This window comes from Ranitomeya variabilis, chromosome 7, assembly GCF_051348905.1.
Source record: "Ranitomeya variabilis isolate aRanVar5 chromosome 7, aRanVar5.hap1, whole genome shotgun sequence".
NCBI classification, from domain to species: Eukaryota; Metazoa; Chordata; class Amphibia; order Anura; family Dendrobatidae; genus Ranitomeya; species Ranitomeya variabilis.
In genome coordinates this window covers 98,901,016-98,925,041 of record NC_135238.1, presented here as the reverse complement: position 1 = coordinate 98,925,041, position 24,026 = coordinate 98,901,016, and the positions used below count along the sequence as shown (strand labels likewise).

The 24,026-nt window shown below is 42.3% G+C and overlaps 1 protein-coding gene across 7 annotated transcripts in view; it reads left to right on the top strand.

Annotated features, from left to right (window-relative positions):
• The window catches only part of TNRC18 (trinucleotide repeat containing 18), a 997,170-nt gene that overhangs the window by 660,944 nt on the left and 312,200 nt on the right, over positions 1-24,026 (top strand). For all 7 annotated transcript variants that reach the window (XM_077275610.1, XM_077275609.1, XM_077275606.1 and 4 more), the window contains 2 exons: positions 79-342; positions 7,402-7,602. In XM_077275610.1, the coding sequence (XP_077131725.1) occupies positions 79-342; positions 7,402-7,602 (465 nt within the window). The remainder of the gene's footprint in view (positions 1-78; positions 343-7,401; positions 7,603-24,026) is intronic.

Here is a 24,026-nt window from a genome sequence, read left to right as displayed (position 1 = left end):
GTAGAATAGACTAAAAATGTCTAAATGGTTTGTTTTACTTTTTATTTTAATGCTTCTTAAAATGTATTTCATTTTCAGATACGGATTCTGAAGATGACGACAACATATTAAGAAATAAGTGGTTGTCTCAACCCAAATCACATCATTATAGCATGTGTAATATGCTGCCAAGAAAAGTGAAAACACTCAGCTATTCCCAATCACTGCAGAACATCTCATCATTCTGTAGGACTTCCAAATCTAAGCAGACACACAGCAGAAATAGACATCTCCGTTTGCTACTACCTGATCAAGAGGGTGAATCATCTTTCAGTGATTCAACAGAAGACTCATTCGACAAAGGTTACTAGATTTACAAAGCAAAAGTTCAGACTCCGATATTTAGGGAATTTTTGCTGTTAATGGTAATCTGTGCTTGGCCATTTGTCTGTTCTGCAATTTTCACTATTTTCCTTTGTAGTTTATAGCGTTTCTCTTTTGGCTAGTTTTGTGAGCTGTTTTAGTCCATCAATCAGTGCATCTTTTCCTGTGTTATCATTGGCTTGAAGGTTCCATCTGAGAAACAGTCTTTGTACTTGGATAAAGTGTGGGTGTGTGATTTGTTTGTATTTATAAAGTTTTATTAAAAATTCTAATTTTATTTTTTAATAATGCCAGTCTACTTTGTGTCTCTTACAATGCATTCTAAATTGTTAATATAGTTTGGGCTTTTTTTTTCTTTGTTCGGCTTCTTTTACGTTCTTTAGTCCCTCTGCATCACTCCAAGGATTGTCATTTGCTTAAAAGGTCCTGCAGTGTTTATATTTCAAATATCCCTCCTCACAACAAGGTTTCTGCACATACAAATGAATGTCATTGATTAGTTGGTACATATACTAAAGTATATGTACTCTATTGCAACCTTATATTATTGCTTTAATGCATCCAAGTTAAAAATGACTACTCTTTTGCATCTAGAGCTCACATGTGTCTTCATGGGCACGCAATACAAACAAGCCTCATATGTAGTGAGAGCCTGTTTCTTGTCCCTAACTTAGCAAACACAGATGTCCTTATAGAAGCTGTGGATGGAAAAATAAAACTATTTATGGTGTTGTCCACTACTTGTGCAACCCCTTCTCAATCACTGTTTCCCCTTAGTAAAATGATAACTTATACTTGCCACCTGTGCCAGCTGCATTCCAGCGTTGTCTGCATTGACTCTCCCGGGGCTCACGTGACAATGTCACGTGATCACTGCGGCCACTCAGCGCCTACTCACTTCCCTCTTTTCCAGACATAACTGAAAATGTCTGTTCTCTGTTCCTTCAGATTTCTGATTTGTCCAAAGGACGGAAGAGTGAAGTGGCTGATAATTTGGCCGCAGGCATTGAGTGTCATAGCAATGTCACATGATCCCTAGGAGAGCCAGTATCAACACCGCTAGAACAGCACCAACATCGGTGATGAGTATAGCTGATATTTTACTTGGGGAAAACATAGAGATTGAGAAGGGGTTGTCCGAGTAGTTGACAACACTTTTAAATTGAAGACTGTCAAGCTAATATTTTAGTTTTTTATTTATGTAATGTAAAAAAGCCATTTTAACTGAAAATTATTTTTATACATCCTTTTTGTTAAAATTATTATAAAATATGTCCATTACCAGAAAGGAGAACCATAAGTTTCACTGACATTGGGGGGATATTTGAGAAGTGGATATTGCTGAGACTTGCTGGAATACTAAAATGTGCAGAAATTAACCAAACTTTTCTAGAATGCTTGCTTTTTCCTTGCAGCTGCTTGAGCATTCCTTCACCCCTGACCCTTACCCATGATGCTTTGAATGTCTGTATCGGTTTCTTGCATTAGCTCTAACGCTGCTCTAAGGAAGCAAAGTGATTGGCTGGAGTAGGGCAGACAACGAACAGCGTGGGTCAGATTACAAGCCATCAGAACCTTGATCTCTGTAAAGTAGGTAACTTCTGAACATCAACCTCTTATTAGTAAATCTTCCAGCCTGACTTTTTTTCTTCTGCTCCTTAGCAAATTACTGTGCTACGTAGCATGGGCTTTATTTCAATATTTTACCTTGCATCAAGGCAGATAACTGCGTTATCAGCACTAAGCATGGTTATCTGAACCAATTTACAAGGCAATACTAATGCAAAGATATTATTAGGTTGCACCTTTTTTCAAGTTTGTCGCCATGTAATGAACCTACACAATATTAAATTAGTCATTATTATTATTATTTATTGTTATAGCGCCATTTATTCCATGGCGCTTTACAAGTGAGGAGGGGTATACATAATAAAAACAAAAATAAAAACAAGTACAATAATCTTAAACAATACAAGTCATAACTGGTGCAGGAGGAGAGAGGACCCTGCCCGCGAAGGCTCACAATCTACAATCTAGTCCTGTGTTATCTGCAATATTTACAGCTTCTGCATTATAAATATACAATTGAGAGGTTTTTTATTTCCCTTGGTAAGTAAAAATAATAACCAGAGAATAAACAATTAAAGATATTAATGTTGATAATGCAGTGGCACATTTTTTGCTGATATATTATATTTTCAACTTTCTAAAATTATGTAAAGCAAAATGCCCTGTACAATGAACAAGCATTAACGACCACCATATATCAAATAATTTTGTCACTAATGCTTGAAACATTAGGGTTTTGACATTAAGGGATACATTTCTTTCGAGTGTTGCTTTTTATAATACACATTTTTAATGAGCGATATGATTCTATTCTAAAACATTTTTTTTACAAGCAGATCTATTAAATAGGACCAGTAAGCACTGATCTGCTGAGTACAGATGTGTAGTAGTGGCCAGAATAGGCATATACAGGTCCTTCTCAAAAAATTAGCATATAGTGTTAAATTTCATTATTTACCATAATGTAATGATTACAATTAAACTTTCATATATTATAGATTCATTATCCACCAACTGAAATTTGTCAGGTCTTTTATTGTTTTAATACTGATGATTTTGGCATGCAACTCCTGATAACCCAAAAAACCTGTCTCAATAAATTAGCATATCAAGAAAAGGTCCTCTAAACGACCTATTACCCTAATCTTCTGAATCAACTAATTAACTCTAAACACATGCAAAAGATACCTGAGGCTTTTAAAAACTCCCTGCCTGGTTCATTACTCAAAACCCCCATCATGGGTAAGACTAGCGACCTGACAGATGTCAAGAAGGCCATCATTGACACCCTCAAGCAAGAGGGTAAGACCCAGAAAGAAATTTCTCAACAAATAGGCTGTTCCCAGAGTGCTGTATCAAGGCACCTCAATGGTAAGTCTGTTGGAAGGAAACAATGTGGCAGAAAACGCTGTACAACGAGAAGAGGTGACCGGACCCTGAGGAAGATTGTGGAGAAGGACCGATTCCAGACCTTGGGGAACCTGAGGAAGCAGTGGACTGAGTCTGGTGTGGAAACATCCAGAGCCACCGTGCACAGGCGTGTGCAGGAAATGGGCTACAGGTGCCGCATTCCCCAGGTAAAGCCACTTTTGAACCATAAACAGCGGCAGAAGCGCCTGACCTGGGCTACAGAGAAGCAGCACTGGACTGTTGCTAAGTGGTCCCAAGTACTTTTTTCTGATGAAAGCAAATTTTGCATGTCATTCGGAAATCAAGGTGCCAGAGTCTGGAGGAAGACTGGGGAGAAGGAAATGCCAAAATGCCTGAAGTCCAGTGTCAAGTACCCACAGTCAGTGATGGTGTGGGGTGCCATGTCAGCTGCTGGTGTTGGTCCACTGTGTTTCATCAAGGGCAGGGTCAATGCAGCTAGCTATCAGGAGATTTTGGAGCACTTCATGCTTCCATCGGCTGAAATGCTTTATGGAGATGAAGATTTCATTTTTCAGCACGACCTGGCACCTGCTCACAGTGCCAAAACCACTGGTAAATGGTTTACTGACCATGGTATTACTGTGCTCAATTGGCCTGCCAACTCTCCTGACCTGAACCCCATAGAGAATCTGTGGGATATTGTGAAGAGAAAGTTGAGAGACGCAAGACCCAACACTCTGGATGAGCTTAATGCCGTTATTGAAGCATCCTGGGCCTCCATAACATCTCAGCAGTGTCACAGGCTGATTGCCTCCATGCCACGCCGCATTGAAGCAGTCATTTCTGCCAAAGGATTCCCGACCAAGTATTGAGTGCATAACTGAACATTATTATTTGATTGTTTTTTGGTTTGTTATTAAAAAACACTTTTATTTGATTGGACGGGTGAAATATGCTAATTTATTGAGACAGGTTTTTTGGGTTATCAGGAGTTGTATGCCAAAATCATCAGTATTAAAACAATAAAAGACCTGACAAATTTCAGTTGGTGGATAATGAATCTATAATATATGAAAGTTTAATTGTAATCATTACATTATGGTAAATAATGAAATTTAACACTATATGCTAATTTTTTGAGAAGGACCTGTATTAATACTTCTATCTTATGGTTAGTAAATGCACCCTCGGCGAGCTTCTAGGTAGAGAAGATTTCTTCTGATGAAGGGTAAGAATGTGAGAGAAGACCCGTTAGCTGTCTATGGTCTGCCTTCATCTAGCCTGCTTTGTATGCTCTGCCTCATGTGATAAAACACATACCACAATTTTAATGGGGTCTGTATTGTGCTCATTGTCTGTATACCTTTTATTCCCTTGCTAGACTGCTTTAAAAATCATCTTGTTTGTCAATGTGTAATATCTTGATAACATTTTATAATTTACGGTAATTGTTTCTTATTACATTCTCACTGCTTGTATGAATTAACTGTGCTATAATTCTTAGACTGCATGAGCTAACCTTTTTTTGTCTATTTTTTTTCTTGGCAAGCTCTCATTTATTTGGATACCTTTAAAATGTCTGACAAACCTTTCACCTTTAAACTATTTACTGCCTGCCTTAAGTTCATTTAAGTATGCTGCTAAATCAATACACATTTATGTCCTTATTAAAAAAGGAAACATAATCTGTATTGCTTTCCACACGTTTTGATTTACCTAGTAGAAAAACTGCTGAATTGGAGTGTAACTATTTTGTAGTCAGAAATGTGAACTTTTCCTTTGACTCCCTATTAAAAGCAGAATACCTTACCACAGTCCTGTGATAACCGCATCTAGCCTACATATTAATGGCGCACTATATTAGTCATCATTGTCTTGAATATATTTCTTATTTATAACCGGATGATACTCTGTAATATATCCTAGTGTATATTTTATTTCACTTCCCATATTACCTAGGTCCTTACCTGCCTATATCACTTATGCAAAACTGTGCCATAATTTCCTCTGTCATTTAAGGGGATCCGGTCATGTCCCTAAACACTGTTAACTTGTGGATAGAAGATTATTCTGCAGGCTAATGGCATTCTAAAGCATTCCTTACCAAAAGCACAGCTACTCAGAGGTAATCAACTTTATTTCTCCCAGAAGTTGTAATCTGTCAGTCATAAAGGCATGCCAAGAGCAGCTAGAAGTATGCCTCGCTACGGTGAAAAGTGCTGCAAAGTGAGCTGTCAATCTAAGTGCTGGTGGCCTACCCTTTACTATGTACACTGAGCAGTGACTGGAGGCTAAAGCTGTTCTGGGCACACCTCTGACTGAAATCTGCCACCTCCTAGGAAGAATAAAGTTAAAGGGAATCTGTCACCTCCAAAATCGTATATGATCTGCGGCCACCGGCATCAGGGGCTTCTCTACAGCATTCTGGAATGCTGTAGATAAGCCCCCGATGTAACCTGAAAGATGAGAAATAAAGGTTATATTTCATATATAGACTCACCCAGGGGCGGTCCCGCTGCGGTCATGGTTCGATGGACATCGTGGTCTGGTCCAGCGCCTCCCATCTTCATAGATGACGTCCTCTTCTTGTCTTCTTGCCGCGACTCCTGCGCAGGCGTACTTTGTTTGCCGTGTTGAGGGCAGAGCAAAGTACTGCAGTGTGCAGGCGCTGGGCCTCTCTGACCTTTCCCGGCACCTGCGCACTGCAGTACTTTGCTCTGCCCTCAGCAGGGCAGACAAAGTACGCCTGCGCCGGAGCCGCGACAAGAAGAGGACTCCATCGTATGAAGATAGGAGGCGCTTGACCGGACCGCGACGCCCGTCGGATCCGACCACAGTGGGACCGCCCCTGGGTGAGTATAATATAACCTTTATTTCTCATCTATCAGGTTACATCGTGGGCTTATCTACAGCATTACAGAATGCTGTAGATAAACCCCTGATGCCGGTGGCCGCAGCTCATTTACGATTTTGGGGGTGACAGATTCCCTTTAATGTCTTTCAGGGAGGTGGCAGGACTGCTTTGGAACGCTGTTAGGCTATATGCACACGCTGCAGATTTCCTGCACAACTGCAGTGTTTTTTTCCACGCAGAAATGCTGCAGATCTGCAAGTGATTTACAGTACAATGTAAATCAATGGCAAAAAAAAAGCTGTGCTGATGGTGCAGAAAATGGAGCAGATTCAAAAAAGGACCATGATCCTGCCTTGGAGCTACGGGACACACGCCGGCACTGAGCTGCACCTCGCCTGAACCGCTTATATTAGCCTATATAGGCATATATCATTTGAGGACTCTTTATCACCGTATACAGACTTCCTTGAGAAAGGCATTGTTTTGCCGAAACGTTGGAATTTTTGATGTCTGTTTTTTTTGGCTGGCTGTCTCCGTCAATAAATAAATTTTCTGAAAATATAAAAAACAAGTTGTGGACTAGTTGAGTGCCGAAGGTTTTCCTTTTCTATATTTTGGCTTTTTTCCTTTGAGCACCACATAAATTTCAAAAGAGTGCACCACTTTTGACCTGACTATCAAAAAAGGACCATGTCACTTCTTTTGTGCAGATCTGCAGCGTTTCTTGCACCCATTCCATTATAGAAATCTGCAGGGGTAAAACGCATGAAATCCGCACAGATCAAATCTGAACCTGCTTTTTCTGCCAAGAGATGCAGAATCTGCACAGAAAATTCCAGAGGCAAATCTGCAACGTGTGCACATAGCCTTAGAATGCAGATTAACCTTTTATCTTATTTGCATTTGGGGACATGGCAGGTTCCCTTTAAGTATTAAAATGTAATATAATTTATCAACTAGAATGCCAAAGCTCACTATTTAGGGTTATGTTTCTTTTGAACATATTTTGTCATAATTAATAAGTGCTTTAAGCCTGTTTTATGCTAACCATTAGATGACTCCCAATACTTCAATGCAAGCCTTGTGCAGTTTTCTGGAGTCTTTTGCTGATCGTCATCCTAGGTATACAACATTCCATTTTTTCATCAATAGTTGCTCTAGTTAAAAGGTGGTAACAATTTTTATTCATGACACTTAAATGCTTGAAACATTCTTGAGACGTCTTTCTTCACTTACATTTTTAGATTATAGCTCTGAAGCGGAGGAAGATTATATCAGTTATGATATGGAAAGCTTACTTTGTCCACGTATGGAGGACAGCGGGCTGGGTCTTCTTGCACGGTTTGCAGCCAACGAACCACCTAATCCTATTTTGTCTCAACCTTCATCCATCATTCATTTGGATGAAAAACTAACAATCGAGGAGAACAAACAAAATTTGATAGGTGAGTTGTGACAAAACTATTTTGTGCTGTGCAGTACACTTTCATGCTCACAGACTAATCTTAAAAATGTTGTCCAGGACTTAGTTTTTAAGCACATATTAAAGAAAAAAAACAACGCCTCATTGTTTATACGCGATTGTATTTGACAAGTAGTGGACCGACTGATGATTCAGCTGCTCCACTTCAACAGAGGAGCTCTAATTCTACTGTGCTCCTCTGTCCATGGGGCATTACTGTCATGGTTATGCTAATGGACAGCAGGCTTCCCACAGTTAGGCAGCTGGGAGTCGGCTTTCAATCCTCATGATGTCCGCAGTCACTCCCAGTCAACAGACCAGAGTGGAGTGGGGTATTCTTGCTACTGCAGCATCAGAAGCCAACTCATTGATCCACTGATCCTAGCCAGCTTCACTGTAAGAAAGTTCTGTAGGAAAGAGCATGAAAGCATTGTGCCTGCTCTGCAGTGACCGGTCCCTTGACAATGAGCAGTAAACAATAAAATGTCATGAAAAGCATATATACAGCTCTGGCAAAAATTAAGAGACCACTGCAAAATGCTCAGTTTGTCTGATTTTTCTCTTTATAGGTATATTTTTGAGTAAAATGTAAATTGTTCATTTAGTCTATAAACTTCTGACAACATGACTCCAAAGTTCCAAGCAATAATTTTTGTATTTTTTTTTCTGACAAAGAAAAAAAAATGGTCAAAATTAAAAAAAAAACAAAAAAACAGTGCTTTCAGACCTCAAATAAAGCAAAGAAAACAGGTTCATAATCATTTGGAAACAACAATACTAATGCTTTAACTCGGGAAGAGTTCATAAATTAATATTTTGTGCAATAACTATGATTTTAAATCAGCTTTCATGTGTCTTGGCATGCTTTCCACCAGTCTTTCACACTGCTTCTTGCGCAAAAATGTAAGCAGTTCTTCTTTATTTGATAATAATAATAATTTTATTTATATAGCGCCAACATATTCCGCAGCGCTTTACAAATTATAGAGGGGATTTGTACAGACAATAGACATTACAGCAGAACAAAAATCACAGTTCAAAATAGATACCAAGAGGAGTGAGGGCCCTGCTCGCAAACGCAATCTATAGGAAAAAGGGAGACACCAGAGTTGGATGGTAACAATTTCTTTCGTTGTTTGGACCAGCCATAGTGTAAGGATCGGGTGTTCATGTAAAGTTGCATGAATTAGCGAACAGCCTAAGTATGTAACAGTACATACACAGAGGGCTATTAACTGCATGAAATGTATGAGAACATGATGTGAGGAACCTGATTAAGATTTAAGGTTTTATATTTTTTTTGAATGGGCCACACAGGGATAGTTAGGTTAATGCGTTGAGGCGGTAGGCCAGTCTGAACAAATGCGTTTTTGATGGCTTGTGACTGTCCATCTTCCTCTTGATTACATTCCAGAGGTTTTCAATGGGGTTCAGGTCTGGAGATTGGGCTGCCCATGACAGGGTTTTGATGTGGTGGTCTCTTAATTTTTGCTAGAGCTGTATAAAAATCATATATTTTTGTAATAGCTACATTAATGTAGGTTGGAATAACCCTTTAATGTTATCTAAAATGCAGTATTATGTGCCATGCTGCAAACAATCAGTTATCTGATGGATCATTGACAATATTTTGGAATAGTAATGGATTTACCAGAGGCTCTGTGGAGTGTAAATACAGCTGCTATAATTACAGTTTTGCATCTCAGACTGAAACCCACTCAGACTTGGCTGTTTAATTACTATTTCATTATAATTTAATCTGAAATGAGCTGGTATTGTTTCAGTCTTATACCAAATATTGGAAAGGAACAGTCATATTTTTTAGACTAGTACCATTCCCACCCTGTAAGGGGATAATCCAAATGACGCTTCCAGGATGTTTTTTTTTTAATCAATAAACAATGCCAAATAACATAGTTAACAGCAGAATCATTATCTTACATATAGCCATACAGTACATATACAGAATTAATTCCTATATAAACCAATAATTCATTCAATGACATTCAAATAACCACCATACAGTTCTACCCTCCCCCACAATGTGCATTACAATAAACCATACCCATACAGACATAGGTGTTACTCTTAGACAATTAGTCAAATACATTATCCTACTACCCAGACTGGTAGTAATCTTAATTTACAGGATCAGTAAATTAAATAATACCTGGCTAGCCAGCTTCTCCAAAACCGCAACTGCGCACCTAATCTACTCTCCCCATACTTCTCCATATTTACCAACCACCCCCTCTTGATAAAAACACTTTTTTATTGCAAACTGGGTATTTACTGTAACATACACAATGGAAACCTAAGCTACCTAAAGGACAAAGATACAATAATGGGGAAAAGGTAATAGGAGAGGGTTGTGAAGGATGAAAAGTGGGAAGATACCGAACTACAGTAGCTTGATGTGCTACCTTTATATCTGCCACACAGTGTAAAGGTACCTTCACACTAAACGATATCGCTAGCGATCCGTGACGTTGCAGCGTCCTGGCTAGCGATATCGTTGTGTTTGACAGGCAGCAGCAATCAGGATCCTGCTGTGATATCGCTGGTCGTTGCTGAAAGTTCAGAACTTTATTTGGTCGTCAGATCGGCGTGTATCGTCGTGTTTGACAGCCAAAGCAACGATGTCAGCGATGTTTTACAGTGGTAACCAGGGTAAATATCGGGTTACTAAGCGCAGGGCCGCGCTTAGTAACCCGATGTTTACCCTGGTTACCATTGTAAAAGTAAAAAAAACAAACACTACATACTCACCCTCTGATGTCTGTCACACGTCCCTCGCCGTCAGCTTCCCGCACTGACTGTGAGCGCCGGCCGTAAAGTAAAAGCAGAGCACAGCGGTGACGTCACCGCTGTGCTGTGCCTTACGGCTGGCCGGCGCTCACAGTCAGTGCGGGAAGCAGACGGCAAGGGACGTGTGACAGACAGCAGAAAGTGAGTATGTACTGTTTGTTTTTTTTACGGTAACCAGGGTAAACATCGGGTTACTAAGCGCGGCCCTGCGCTTAGTAACCCGATGTTTACCCTGGTTACCAGGGGACTTCGGCATCGTTGGTCGCTGGAGAGCTGTCTGTGTGACAGCTCTCCAGCGACCACACAGCGACGCTGCAGCGATCGGCATCGTTGTCGATATCGCTGCAGCGTCGCTTAGTGTGAAGGTACCTTAACATAGCCCATACATTGCCTATCCCTATGACACCTTCACAGGATAGTACCATCCAATTAGGTCACAATCTTGTGTTCACCAGGAACATGCACATGGCTGCTGATGTTGACTCTCCAGAATGGATTAGAGGGTTAAGAGTCAAAAGTGATTGCAGTGGTCTTCATGTTCCTGCAGATGGCGTCTTTGTATATAGCCAAAAAACCCTTTTGTCAAAAAGGCCTGAGCATAGGTTCAAATTCCATTTTGTTTTTTAACTCAAATAGGTTTTTATTAAGTATAAAATGTCAATAAAACATTTGACATCAATACATGTATTTTTGATTTTCCCCAACAACCCCCCCTTACCACCCCCCCTCCTTCCCAATTAGACAGCTCATGCTCTTCTCTTAACATATATTGTAACAGTATATACATTAGCATTATATAGTGTCTTCCATTATGAACATATAGACCATTATTTCATAGGAAAAACATCCCCAGGCCTATCTTCCCTTAACCTCCTCCTAACCCAATTCCAACCAAGGCGTTCACAATTTATCATACAAGACCATTTTCCCTCTTTTCTGGTACACTCCCTTTTCCAGGGCTATAACATGCCCCACATATTTAATGTACTCTCCCCTCGAAGGAGGCTCCTTTTTTTTACCCAATTTCTTGCTATGACCTTCCGAGCCATGTATAGTAATCTAGCGATTGCTATTTTCAACTTGTTATCCACAATTTTCTCCTCTACATATCCCAAAAAGCACACCAATGGTTCCCTTGGGATTACTTCAGATTCCATTTTGGCTTGAGACAAAATGTCCATGAAGCACAATGGTTTGTTATCCAACCACCACAGGGGTTTTGTACCTTCCAGTAGACCTTAAAAGATGCCCATCATGTCCATCCATTAATTCTAGGTGCTCTTTTACTTTTACTTTTATCAGCCAAGCAAAGGGCGCAATACCCCAGATACACAATTGCCTTTCTGCATCACAGGTTTTATGATTCCCCCACAGCACTTGGTCTATCTTTTTGATGTAGGCCTTTGATGACCATTAGTGCTATGCAGAATTTGTTGATCAAATTGTGAGTTCAGTCATTCATATTACACGTATTACCGATATTGTTCATGTTTACTTCCAATAGGGTTTAACCCCTTTCTGACATTAGACATACTATCCCGTCGAGGTGGTATGGGCCCTTATGACCATCGACGGGATAGTACATCTAACGCGATCAGCCACGCTCACGGGGGGAGCGCGGGCGGGTGTCAGCTGACTATCGCAGCTGACATCCGGCACTCTGTGCCAGGAGCGGGCACATTAACCCCCGAAACACTGCGATCAAAGATGATAGCAGCGTTCCGGCGGCATAGGGAAGCATCACGCAGGAAGGGGGCTCCCTGCGTGCTTCCCTGAGACCTTCGGTACAACGTGATGTGATCGCGTTGTACCAAGCGTCTCCTCCCTGCAGGCCCCGGATCCAAAATGGCCGCTGGGCTCCTTCCGGGTCCTGCAGGGAGGTGGCTTGCAAGAGCCTGCTCAGAGAAGGCGCCGGGAAGCCTCCCTGCAGTGCCTGTCGGATCGCTGATCTGACACAGTGCATTGCAAAGTGTCAGATCAGCGATCTGTCACTATACTGTAATGTCTCCCCCTGGGGCAATGTAAAAAAGTAAAAAAAAAATTTTTACATGTGTAACAAAAAATAAAATAAAAAAAAATTCCTAAATAAAAAAAAAAAATATATATATATATATATATATATATATATATATATATATATAGTTCCAATAAATACATTTCTTTATGTAACTTAAAAAAAAAATAAAAGTACACCTATTTAGTATCGCCGCGTCCGTAACGACCCGACCTATAAAACTGTCCCACTAGTTAACCCCTTCAGTGAACACCGTAAAAAAAGGCAAAAAACGACTCTTTATCATACCACCAAACAAAAAGTGGAATAACACGCGATCAAAAAGACGGATATAAATAACCATGGTACCGCTGAAAACGTCATCTTGTCCCGCAAAAAACGAGCCGCCATACAGCATCATCAACGAAAAAGCAAAAAAGTTATAGTCCTCAGAATAAAGCGATGCAAAAATAATTATTTTTTTTTTTTAGGTAAATATAATTTTTATTAAAGAGAAGAGAATTTTACAAGAAAAACAGTAGTTGAAAACTACGACAATGATCAAAGTACTTTTCCTTATAATATACAATTCGAGAAGAGTAACACAAAAAACACTCGTTCACAAACCTTGCATAAATCTTACAGAAAAGAGAGAAAGAAAAGAAAAAAAAAATTAGAGGGAGTAAACCCTCTAGAATGACCACAGTAAATTTAACATATAAGCAATAACTCCTTGCCCCCGTAACAGGCGAGGACTTTCATTACCGTGAATGAAAGAAAGCATACCTAAAATCAGTTCACCCATGTCCCCTAGGGCGAGACATGCACGCAAATAGTATAATTATATAAGTAACTGGTAAATCATGGTACAGACCTATCACACCGAACTGGTGGAAGGTGAACAGCTCACCCACCCAGGGGGGAGATAGAAAGAGGAGGAAATAGAGGGGGGAGCCCAAGTAGGCGGAGCTCAAGAAAAGAAATATAGAATTAGAACACGAAAAGATAAGAAGAGTAGCTTAGTAATCGACTGTAAAATAGACAGGTGTATTCAGGTAAACAGGTCAGGGAAACGAGCAGAATCTTTAAATAGAATCCATTCAGTCCAGATACTTTAAAAGGAGACCCTTGTCTGTGAAAGGTCTGCATTAATTTCCTCCATCCTAAAGATGGTTTCAAATTCTGAAAACCACTCCACAATATCGGGGGGAACCGGGTCTCGCCATCGGCGGGGGATCACCGTCCTAGCAGCTGCTAGGCAGAATTTAAGGATGTCCATTTTTTGGGGATCTCACCGAACCGGGAATCATGGATAGCAATGCCATCTCCGGAGTACCGGTGATGTGCTTGCCTGTGATCAAACCATAATTTCGGAACACCCAGAATGTTCTAATCAAGGGGCAACCCCACCAGATATGCAAAAGGGAGCCAATGCCATTTCCACACCTCCAGCAGCAGCTTGAAATTGAGGGAGAAAATTTGTGTAACCTGTCAGGTGTGAGGTACCACCTATATTGCAGTTTATACCCCTTCTCCGAGGCCTCGCTGGAACTCGGTAGTTTATGGTTCAGCAAAAATAATTATTTTTTATATAAAATAGTTTTTATCGTATAAAAGCGCCAAAACATAAAAAATTACATAAATGAGTTATCTCTGTAATCGTTCTGACCCGAAGAATAAAACTGTTTTATTAATTTTACAAAATGTGGAATGGTATAAGCGCCTCCCCCCCAAAAAAAAACAAAAAAAACAAAAAGAAATTCAAGAATAGCTGGGGTTTGTTCATTCTACCTCACAAAAATCAGAATAAAAAGCGATCAAAAAATGTTGCGTGCCCGAAAATGGTACCAATAGAAACGTCAGCTCGTCTCGCAAAAAACAAGACCTCACATGACTCTGTGGCCCAAAATATGGAAAAATTATAGCTCTCAAAATATGGAGACGCAAAAACTATGTTTTGCAATAAAGAGTGTCTTTTAGTGTGTGACAATCATAAAAATCCACTAAAAAACCCGCTATGAAAGTAAATCAAACCCCTCTTCATCACCCCCTTAGTTAGGGAAAAATAATAACATTTATTCAGTCGCCATGACAGCACAACGAGAGAGGGGAATCCGCCCTTCAGGGACAGGAAACCTCAGACATAAAAGGGCGGCCCCTCACTCCCCCGCCAGTTGGTTTCCTGTCCTGATGGGGAACCTCTTCAGACAGACCCGATGAAGCGGGTTGAAGATTAATGAAGATGTCCCACTTCTGACAGACCGACGCAGGTAGCGGGGGTCCCCTACCTCGGCCTGGTCAGGTTGTGGAAGCACCACACGGCAGGGGTACTGTAGGTGTCGGTGACAGCAGCGAGAAGCGGCCCCTGGTGGTGGCCGACTTCTATTGTGGGCCGCGCGCGCGTACCTGGTGAGTATTCGAGGCCTGCTTGCGGGGGCGCATCTCTGATGCGTCCGGGACTCTGTGCGCTGCCCGTGGCGGGCGCGTTGATGACAGGCGGTGCTGCGTCTCCCTACACGTGTCGGCCGGCATCGCCGTAGTCGCAGCCGGAAATGACGTTTCCGGATGTTGCGGCGCGGCTTGGTGACGCGTGGGGCATGCGCAGTAGCACCGCCCTGGTCAATGGCGGCGCCCTGTAGTCCGGGTGGTGCTAGATCTCGGCGATGGACGGGGGTGCAGCCCTGGGGAGTGGGTCCTATCAGCGGATAGTACGGACCGCACCACAGGGAGTTCCTGCTGTCTCCCCATCTGGGTGGTGGTACCAGGGGGGTATATTAAGGAGGCTGCAGACAGCTCCTGATCCCTTATTATAATGGATTCGTCAGAGGGAGCTTCGCAGAGAAATCTACAGCAGCAGCAGCAGCAACAATTGCAAGAGTTGGAAGAGCCTCAGGTCGGTTCCCAGCGGCGGTCTAGTGGCAGTAGTCGTGCTGGTGGAGCCAGGGCGGCTCAGAAATCAACCAGATCCTCAGGCCGTAAAGAGACTCCGGCCAAGAAGGACCCCCCGATCACGGTACCATTCGCTGCAGGGATGGGTAAGTGAGCTACGTGAAAGTATGCTTCCTGATTGCTGTCCCTCCTTGTATTCCCTCTCTCCTTGTTAGGGGAGAAAATGTGTCTGCAAGTGCAAGCATAGGGAGTGTGCCGTGTGTACAGAGCCACTTCCGGATGGACATAAAAAGAAGCTGTGCAAAGCCTGCATACAGCGTTTAATCGAAGAGGAGGCCCCTGATCTATCGTCTACTCTTAGGGACATGGTTAGACAGGAGGTCAGAGATTCCATGATGTCCAGGTCTCACAAGACAGTTGCCAAAAAGAGGAAGGAAATTTCATCCCCGGTGTCAGATGTGGATTCGGAGTCGGGCGGTGTGAGTTCGGATTCTATTCCGTCATCATCATCCTCAGAGGATACGGAGTCCAGCCGAGCCTGTCTGTCTCTAGATAGGGTTAATCAGCTAGTGAAAGCTGTCAACAACACCATGGGGATTGAAGAGACCCAGTCAGAATGTTCTATTCAGGACATCATGTTCAAGGGCATTGACCGTAAAACCCGTAGGGTTTTTCCGGTAGTAGAAAAAATCAAGTCATTGATTACGAAGGAATGGAAGAAGCCCGAGAGGAAGGGGTCACTTCCACTAGCTTTTAAAAGGAGGTATCCTTTCGAGGAAGAGGCTTCGTCTTCTTGGGACAAGGTCCCGAAACTGGATGCAGCAGTGGCCAAAGCATGCAGAAAATCTTTTCTCCCGTTTGAAGACTTGGGTAACTTGGAGGACCCACTTGATAGGAAGGCTGATGTGTTCCTTAAAGGGACTTGGAAGACATCTGCGGGATCCCTGAGGCCGGCAATTGCAGCCACTTGCACAGCCCGATCATTGATGGTGTGGCTAGGACACCTGGAGGACCAACTTAAGGATAAGGTTCCTAGAAGTGAGATCCTATCGTCTATGTCTGTAATTCAAGATGCTGCAGCCTTCCTTTCTGATGCGTCAGCGGATTCTGTCAGGCTGGCCGCAAGATCCTCAGCTTTATCCAATGCAGCCCGCAGGGCACTCTGGTTGAAATGTTGGCCAGGAGATTTGCAGGCCAGATCAAAATTATGTGGCATCCCCTGTGAAGGGGTTCATTTGTTTGGTCCAGTGCTAGATGAGCTGCTTGAAAAAGCAGGGGACAGTAAAAAACGGTTCCCTCTATTGAGAAAACCCTTTTATAGGCGGGATTACTACAGAGGAGGATCTTATCGCCGAAGATTTGACAGAGATCCAAATAGGGATTCGACCAGATATAATAGCAGCAGACAAAGAGGTAGAGGATACATGTTCAACTCCTCTCGAGACTCTAAAAAACCCCAATGACTGGCGGGCCAGGTGGGGGGTAGGCTTTTGGCCTTCTACCCAGCCTGGTTGAGGATTACCAATAGTCTGTGGATTCTTAGTATCATTAAGGAGGACCTAAAGTTCCAGTTCCATCATATACCTCAGGACAAATTTAAATTAACTGCTATCCGTTCTTCTCCCGCAGAACAATTGGCATTGGAGTCAGAGGTTCATGATCTCCAACATAAGGGGGTGTTGATTAAAGTACTCACGGAAGAACAAGGTAAGGGGTTTTATTCCCCTTTATTCCTGATAAAAAAGCCTGATGGGTCATATCGTACCATCATCAATCTTAAAGGCCTGAATGAATTCTTGCTGATCCCATCCTTTAAAATGGAATCTGTGAAAACCGCAATAAAACTTCTTTTTCACGGTTGCTTCATGGTCGTCTTAGATCTGAAAGACGCCTATTACCATGTCCCAATACATGTGAATCATCAACGCTTTCTCAGGGTGGCGGTTTCTCTTGCCGGCACAGTGGAGCACTTTCAGTATCGGGCACTCCCTTTTGGTGTTGCGGTTGCACCTCGAGTTTTCACTAAGATTATGGTAGAAGTTATGGCACACCTTCACGAACAAAACATACTAACAATTCCCTACCTAGATGATTTATTAATTGTGGGACGTTCAGAGTCACACTGTAAAGACCAGTTGAATAAGGTAATGGCGGCACTACATAACTTAGGATGGGTTGTTAATCTCAAGAAATCGCGTCTTCAACCATTAACATCACAGGAATTTTTGGGTCTTATTATAGATTCGAGTCAGCAGGAATGCCGCCTGCCGGACTCAAAGGTGAATGGTATTCACCGGTTGGTCACCACGGCGATCAATAATCCCGTAGTCTCCTTAAGAGAAGCAATGTCACTTTTGGGTTCTCTTACTTCTTGTTTTCCAGCAGTGCTCTGGGCACAGTTTCCCTCCAGGTCCTTGCAGTGGGAGGTTCTGCATAATTTTCGAAGGCTGGACGGTGACCTCGATAGCAAATTTTCTCTATCTATTGAAGCCACTGATTCACTAATTTGGTGGACGCACATTCCGAATCTTCGTAGAGGGGTACCCTGGTCAAATCCAATATCGTGTGTGATTACAACTGATGCCAGCCCTACGGGTTGGGGGGCACATTGGGAAGATGTTTGCATTCAGGGGTTATGGTTCCAGTCTGAACAGAACACATCCTCTAATTTTAAGGAATTATTGGCGGTAGAACGGGCTTTGGAAGGTTTCCTTGTACATCTACAGGGTAGACATGTCAGACTACTCTCTGACAACCAGGTGACTGTTGCCTATATTAACCACCAAGGTGGTACGCGATCTAGGTTGTTAATGGACGTTGCGAATCGTATTTTTCAGATGGCCGAGAACCACCTACTCTCCCTTACGGCTCTTCATATAAAGGGAAAACTAAATACCATGGCCGATTATTTAAGCCGCAACGAACTCAAACAAGGGGACTGGTCTCTAAAACTGACTGTCTTCAATCAGATCGTACGGTTGTGGGGCTGTCCAGAGATAGATCTCTTTGCCAGTCGAGGAAACAGAAAACTACATCAATTCTGTTCCCTAAGTCCAAGGGACATCCCGTATGCAGTCGACGCTCTCTCAATTTCTTGGAACTTCAGTCTCGCCTATGCCTTTCCTCCTCTAAATCTAATTCCTATAGTTCTGAGGAAAATTCGGGAAGACAGGGCTCGAGTGATACTGATAGCCCCGTTCTGGCCCAAGAGGTCGTGGTTCCCATGGCTGAGAGACATGTCCATTTCCCAGCCATGGATCCTCCCAGAATTACCAGACCTCCTCTCCCAGGGTCCAATCTTGCATCCACGAGTAGCCAACTTACACCTAACAGCGTGGAATTTGAGAGGTCACTACTAAAAGGGAAGGGATTTTCTCAAAATCTTATAAATACGCTGCTTAAAAGTAGGAAAACCTCCACCACAAACATCTATGTCAGGGTTTGGAGGAAATTCCTATCGAGTTCTGGGGCGCAAATTGATCAAAGACCTGATGTTACTCAAATCTTAGAATTTTTACAGAAGGGCCTAGAGATGGGCTTAGCCACCAGCACTCTCAGAGTTCAGGTTTCAGCTCTGGGGGTGCTATATAATGCTAACTTAGCCAGTAATCACTGGATATCTAGATTCTTCAAAGCGGTCACCAGATCCAGGCCGGTTATTAAACAAAAAATAGTCCCATGGGACCTAAATCTTGTGCTCTCGGCCCTAACACAAGCCCCGTTCGAGCCTATTGATAATGTTCCAATCAAGATCTTATCGGTTAAAACGGCCCTCTTAGTTGCCCTCACATCCGCGAGGAGGGTTAGTGATCTACAAGCATTGTCTAGACAACCTCCATATATGCAGTTCAGGGAAGATAGAGTGGTCATGAGACCTGATTCCCTTTATCTTCCAAAGGTTGCTTCAAAATTTCATAGGTCCCAGGAGGTGGTCCTACCTTCATTCTCTTCTAATCCCTCTAACGAAAAGGAATATAAATTTCATTGTTTAGACGTACGAAGGTGTCTCCTTAAGTACATTTCAGTAACAGACACTTGGAAAATAGATCACTCCTTATTTTTATCCTACCAGGGGGTTAGGAAAGGGCTTAGGGTATCAAAAAATACACTAGCCAGATGGATTAGGGAGGCGATATTTCTCGCTTATACCGCAGGTGGCGTGGAAGTTCCGGATGGTATAAAGGCTCATTCCACTTGTGCGGTAGCCACGTCCTGGGCTGAGAGAGCAGAGGTGTCGATTGAAGACATTTGTAAGGCGGCCATATGGTCTTCTCCATCTACCTTTCTTAAGCACTATAGATTAGATCTAGGTGGATCCTCTGACCTCACGTTTGGGAGAAGGGTGCTGGAGGCAGTAATCCCTCCCTAGTTACTTTTCACTTCTCTGAAAGTCTCTCGTTGTGCTGTCATGGCGACTGAATAAATACGTACGCTACTTACCTGGTAGCAGTGTTTTTTTAGGAGCCATGACAGCACCCTTATATTCCCTACCCTCTTTTGTCTATTGGGATCGACACCTCCTTTAGTGTAATTCCTAAGTTTATGCACGTGGTGAATTGTACCATATTTTAATGTTGTTTATGTGATACTAACCTAAAAGGTCCTTTTGTACTCTGTAAACCAACTGGCGGGGGAGTGAGGGGCCGCCCTTTTATGTCTGAGGTTTCCTGTCCCTGAAGGGCGGATTCCCCTCTCTCGTTGTGCTGTCATGGCTCCTGAAAAACACTGCTACCAGGTAAGTAGCGTACGTATTTTAAAAAATTTATTCATTTCCATTTTCCGGTTAGGGTTGGGGCTAAAGTTAGGGTTAGGGTTGGGGCTAAAGTTAGGGTTGGGGTTAGGGTTGGGATTAGGGTTAAGGTTGGGGCTAAAGTTAGTGTTAGGGTTGGTGCTAAAGTTAGGGTTGGGGCTAACGTTAGGGTTAGGGTTGGGGCTAAAGTTAGAGTTTGGATTACATTTACGGTTGGGATTAATGTTAGGGGTGTGGTTAGTGTTATAGTTGGGATTGGGGTTAGGGGTGTGTTTGGGTTAGGGTTTCAGTTGGAATTGGGGGGTTCCACTGTTTAGGCACATCAGGGGCTCTCCAAATGCGACATGGCGTCCGATCTCAATTCCAGCCAATCCTGCGTTGAAAAAGTAAAACAGCGCTCCTTCCCTTCTGAGCTCTCCCATGCGCCCGAACAGGGGTTTACCCCAACATATGGGGTATCAGCGTACTCAGGACAAATTGGACAACAACTTTTGGGGTCCAATTTCTCCTGTTACCCTTGGGAAAATACAAAACTGGGGGCCAAAATATAATTTTTGGGGGAATTTTTTTTATTATTATTTTCACGGCTCTGCGTTATAAACTGTAGTGAAACACTTTGGGGTTCAAAGTTCTCACAACACAACTAGATAAGTTCCTTGGGGGGTCTAGTTTCCAATATTGGGTCACTTGTGGGGGGTTTCTACTGTTTAGGTACATTAGGGGCTCTGCAAACGCAATGTGACGCCTGCAGACCAATCCATCTAAGTCTGCATTCCAACTGATGCTCCTTCCCTTCCGAGCTCTGCCATGCGCTCAAACGGTGGTTACCCCCACATATCAGGTATCAGCGTACTCAGGACAAATTGGACAACAATATTTAGGGTCCAATTTCTCCTGTTACCCTTGGAAAAATACAAAACTGGGGGCTAAAAAATAATTTTTGTGGAAAAAAAAATATTTTTTATTTGCACGGCTCTGCGTTATAAACTGTAGTGAAACACTTGGGGGTTCAAAGCTCTCACAACAGATCTAGATGACTTCCTTAGGGGGTCTACTTTCCAAAATGGTGTCACTTGTAGGGGGTTTTTACTGTTTAGGTACATTAGGGGCTCTGCAAACGCAATGTGACGCCTGCAGACCATTCCATCTAAGTCTGCATTCCAAATGGCGCTCCATCCATTCCGAGCCCTCCCATGTGCCCAAACGGTGGTTCCCCCCCACATATGGGATATCAGCGTACTCAGGACAAATTGGACAACAACTTTTGGGGTCCAATTTCTCCTGTTACCCTTGGGGAAATACAAAACTGAGGGATAAAAAATAATTTTTGTGGGAAAAAATTTTTGTTTTATTTTTACGGCTCTGCATTATAAACTTCTGTGAGGCACTTGGTGGGTCAAAGTGCTCACCACACCTCTAGATAAGTTCCTTATGGGGTCTACTTTCCAAAATGGTGTCACTTGTGGGTGGGTTTCAATGTTTAGGCACATCAGTGGCTCTCCAAACGCAACATGGCGTCCCATCTCAATTACTGTCAATTTTGCAGTGAAAAGTCAAACGGCGCTCCTTCCCTTCCGAGCTCTCCCATGCGCCCAAACAGTGGTTTACCCCCACATATGGGGTATCGGCGTGCTCAGGACAAATTGTACAACAACTTTTGGGGTCCAATTTCTTCTCTTACCCTTGGGAAAATAAAAAATTGGGGGCGAAAAGATAATTTTTGTGAAAAAATATGATTTTTTATTTTTACGGTTCTGCATTATAAACTTCTGTGAAGCACTTGGTGGGTCAAAGTGCTCACCACACCTCTAGATAAGTTCCTTAGGGGTCTACTTTCCAAAATGGTGTCACTTGTGGGGGGTTTCAATGTTTAGGCACATCAGGGGCTCTCCAAACGCAACATGGCGTCCCATCTCAATTCCAGTCAATTTTGCATTGAAAAGTCAAATGGCGCTCCTTCGCTTCCGAGCTCTGTCATGCACCCAAACAGTGGTTTACCCCCAGATATGGGGTATCGGCGTACTCAGGACAAATTGTACAACATCTTTTGGGGTCCATTTTCTCCTGTTACCCTTGGTAAAATAAAACAAATTGGAGCTGAATTAAATTTTGTGTGAAAAGAAGTTAAATGTTCATTTTTATTTAAACATTCCAAAAATTCCTGTGAAACACCTGAAGGGTTAATAAACTTCTTGAATGTGGTTTAGAGCACTTTGAGGGGTGCAGTTTTTAGAATGGTGTCAAACTTGGGTATTTTCTATCATATAGACCCCTCAAAATGACTTCAAATGAGATGTGGTCCCTAAAAAAAAAAATGGTGTTGTAAAAATGAGAAATTGCTGGTCAACTTTTAACCCTTATAACTCCCTAACAAAAAAAAATTTTGGTTCCAAAATTGTGCTGATGTAAAGTAGACATGTGGGAAATGTTACTTATTAAGTATTTTGTGTGACATATCACTGTGATTTAATTGCATAAAAATTCAAAGTTGGAAAATTGCCAAATTTCCGTTTTTTCCACAAATAAACGCAGGTAATATCAAAGAAATTTTACCACTATCATGAAGTACAATATGTCACGAGAAAACAATGTCAGAATCACCAGGATCCGTTGAAGCGTTCCAGAGTTATAACCTCATAAAGAGACAGTGGTCAGAATTGTAATAATTGGCCTGGTCATTAACGTGCAAACCACCCTTAGGGGAAGAGGGGTTAAGTAGAGTTAGGCTATGTGCACACTTTGCGGGGTCCTCTGCGGGTTCTCCCGCAGCGGATTTAATAAATCTGCAGGGCAAAACCGCTGCGGTTATCCCTGCAGATTTATCGCGGTTTGTTTTGCGGTTTCCGCTGCAGGTTTACTCCTATACTATTGATGCTGCATATGCAGCAATATGCAGCATCAATAGTAATGTTAAAAATAATAAAAAATGGTTATATACTCACCCTCTGACGTCCCGATCTCCTCGGCGCTGCATGCGGCGGTCCGGTTCCAAAGATGCTGTGCGAGAAGGACCTTCGTGACGTCACGGTCATGTGACCTCGACGTCATCGCAGGCCCTGCTCGCACAGCAACCCTGAGACCGGACGGCCGCGTGCAGCGCTGAGAGGTGAGTATATCATTATTTTTTATTTTAATTTTTTTTTACACAAATATGGTTCCCAGGGCCTGGAGGAGAGTCTCCTCTCCTCCACCCCGGGTACCATCTGCACATTTTCCGCTTACTTCCCGCATCGTGGGCATAGCCCCATGCGGGGAGTAAGTGGATCAATGCATTCCTATGTGTGCAGAATCGCAGCGATTCTGCACAAAAGAAGTGACATGCTGCGGAATGTAAACCGCTGCGTTCCATAGGGTTTACATGTAACTGTAAACGCAATGGAAACTGCTGCGGACCCGCAGCTGCAGAAACGCTGCGGTTCCGCGGTAAAAACCGCTATGTGTGCACATAGCCTTAAAATAAATAAATAAAGCATTTTTGAGTTTTGACAATGATTTATTAAAACAGACCCATCAGATATAAGGATTCTTGTATGGAAATGATTTGCATATGTAGATTCAAAGCAAAAAAGTGTTTTTGGTTTTTTTTCATGAACTCATTAGTTAATCAGCATTTTTAATTAGATTTACTCCGTATTTTGAGAGTTTGCAAGCAGGAACATTTTACAGAGATAAGATCAGATCCAGTAAAATGACTCATGCCTTGTTAAAATGCAACTTTATTGTGGATCAGAAAAACAACTTGGAATATATCATACAGAAGTTAAATGTTGCAAATACCGTATATACTCGAGTATAAGCCGACCCCCCTAATTTTGCCACAAAAAACTGGGAAAACTTATTGACCCGAGTATAAGCCTAGGGTGGGAAATGCAGCAGCTACCGGTTAATGTAAAAAATAAAAATAGATACCAATAAAAGTAAAATTAATTGAGACATCAGTAGGTTAAGTGTTTTTGAATATCCATAT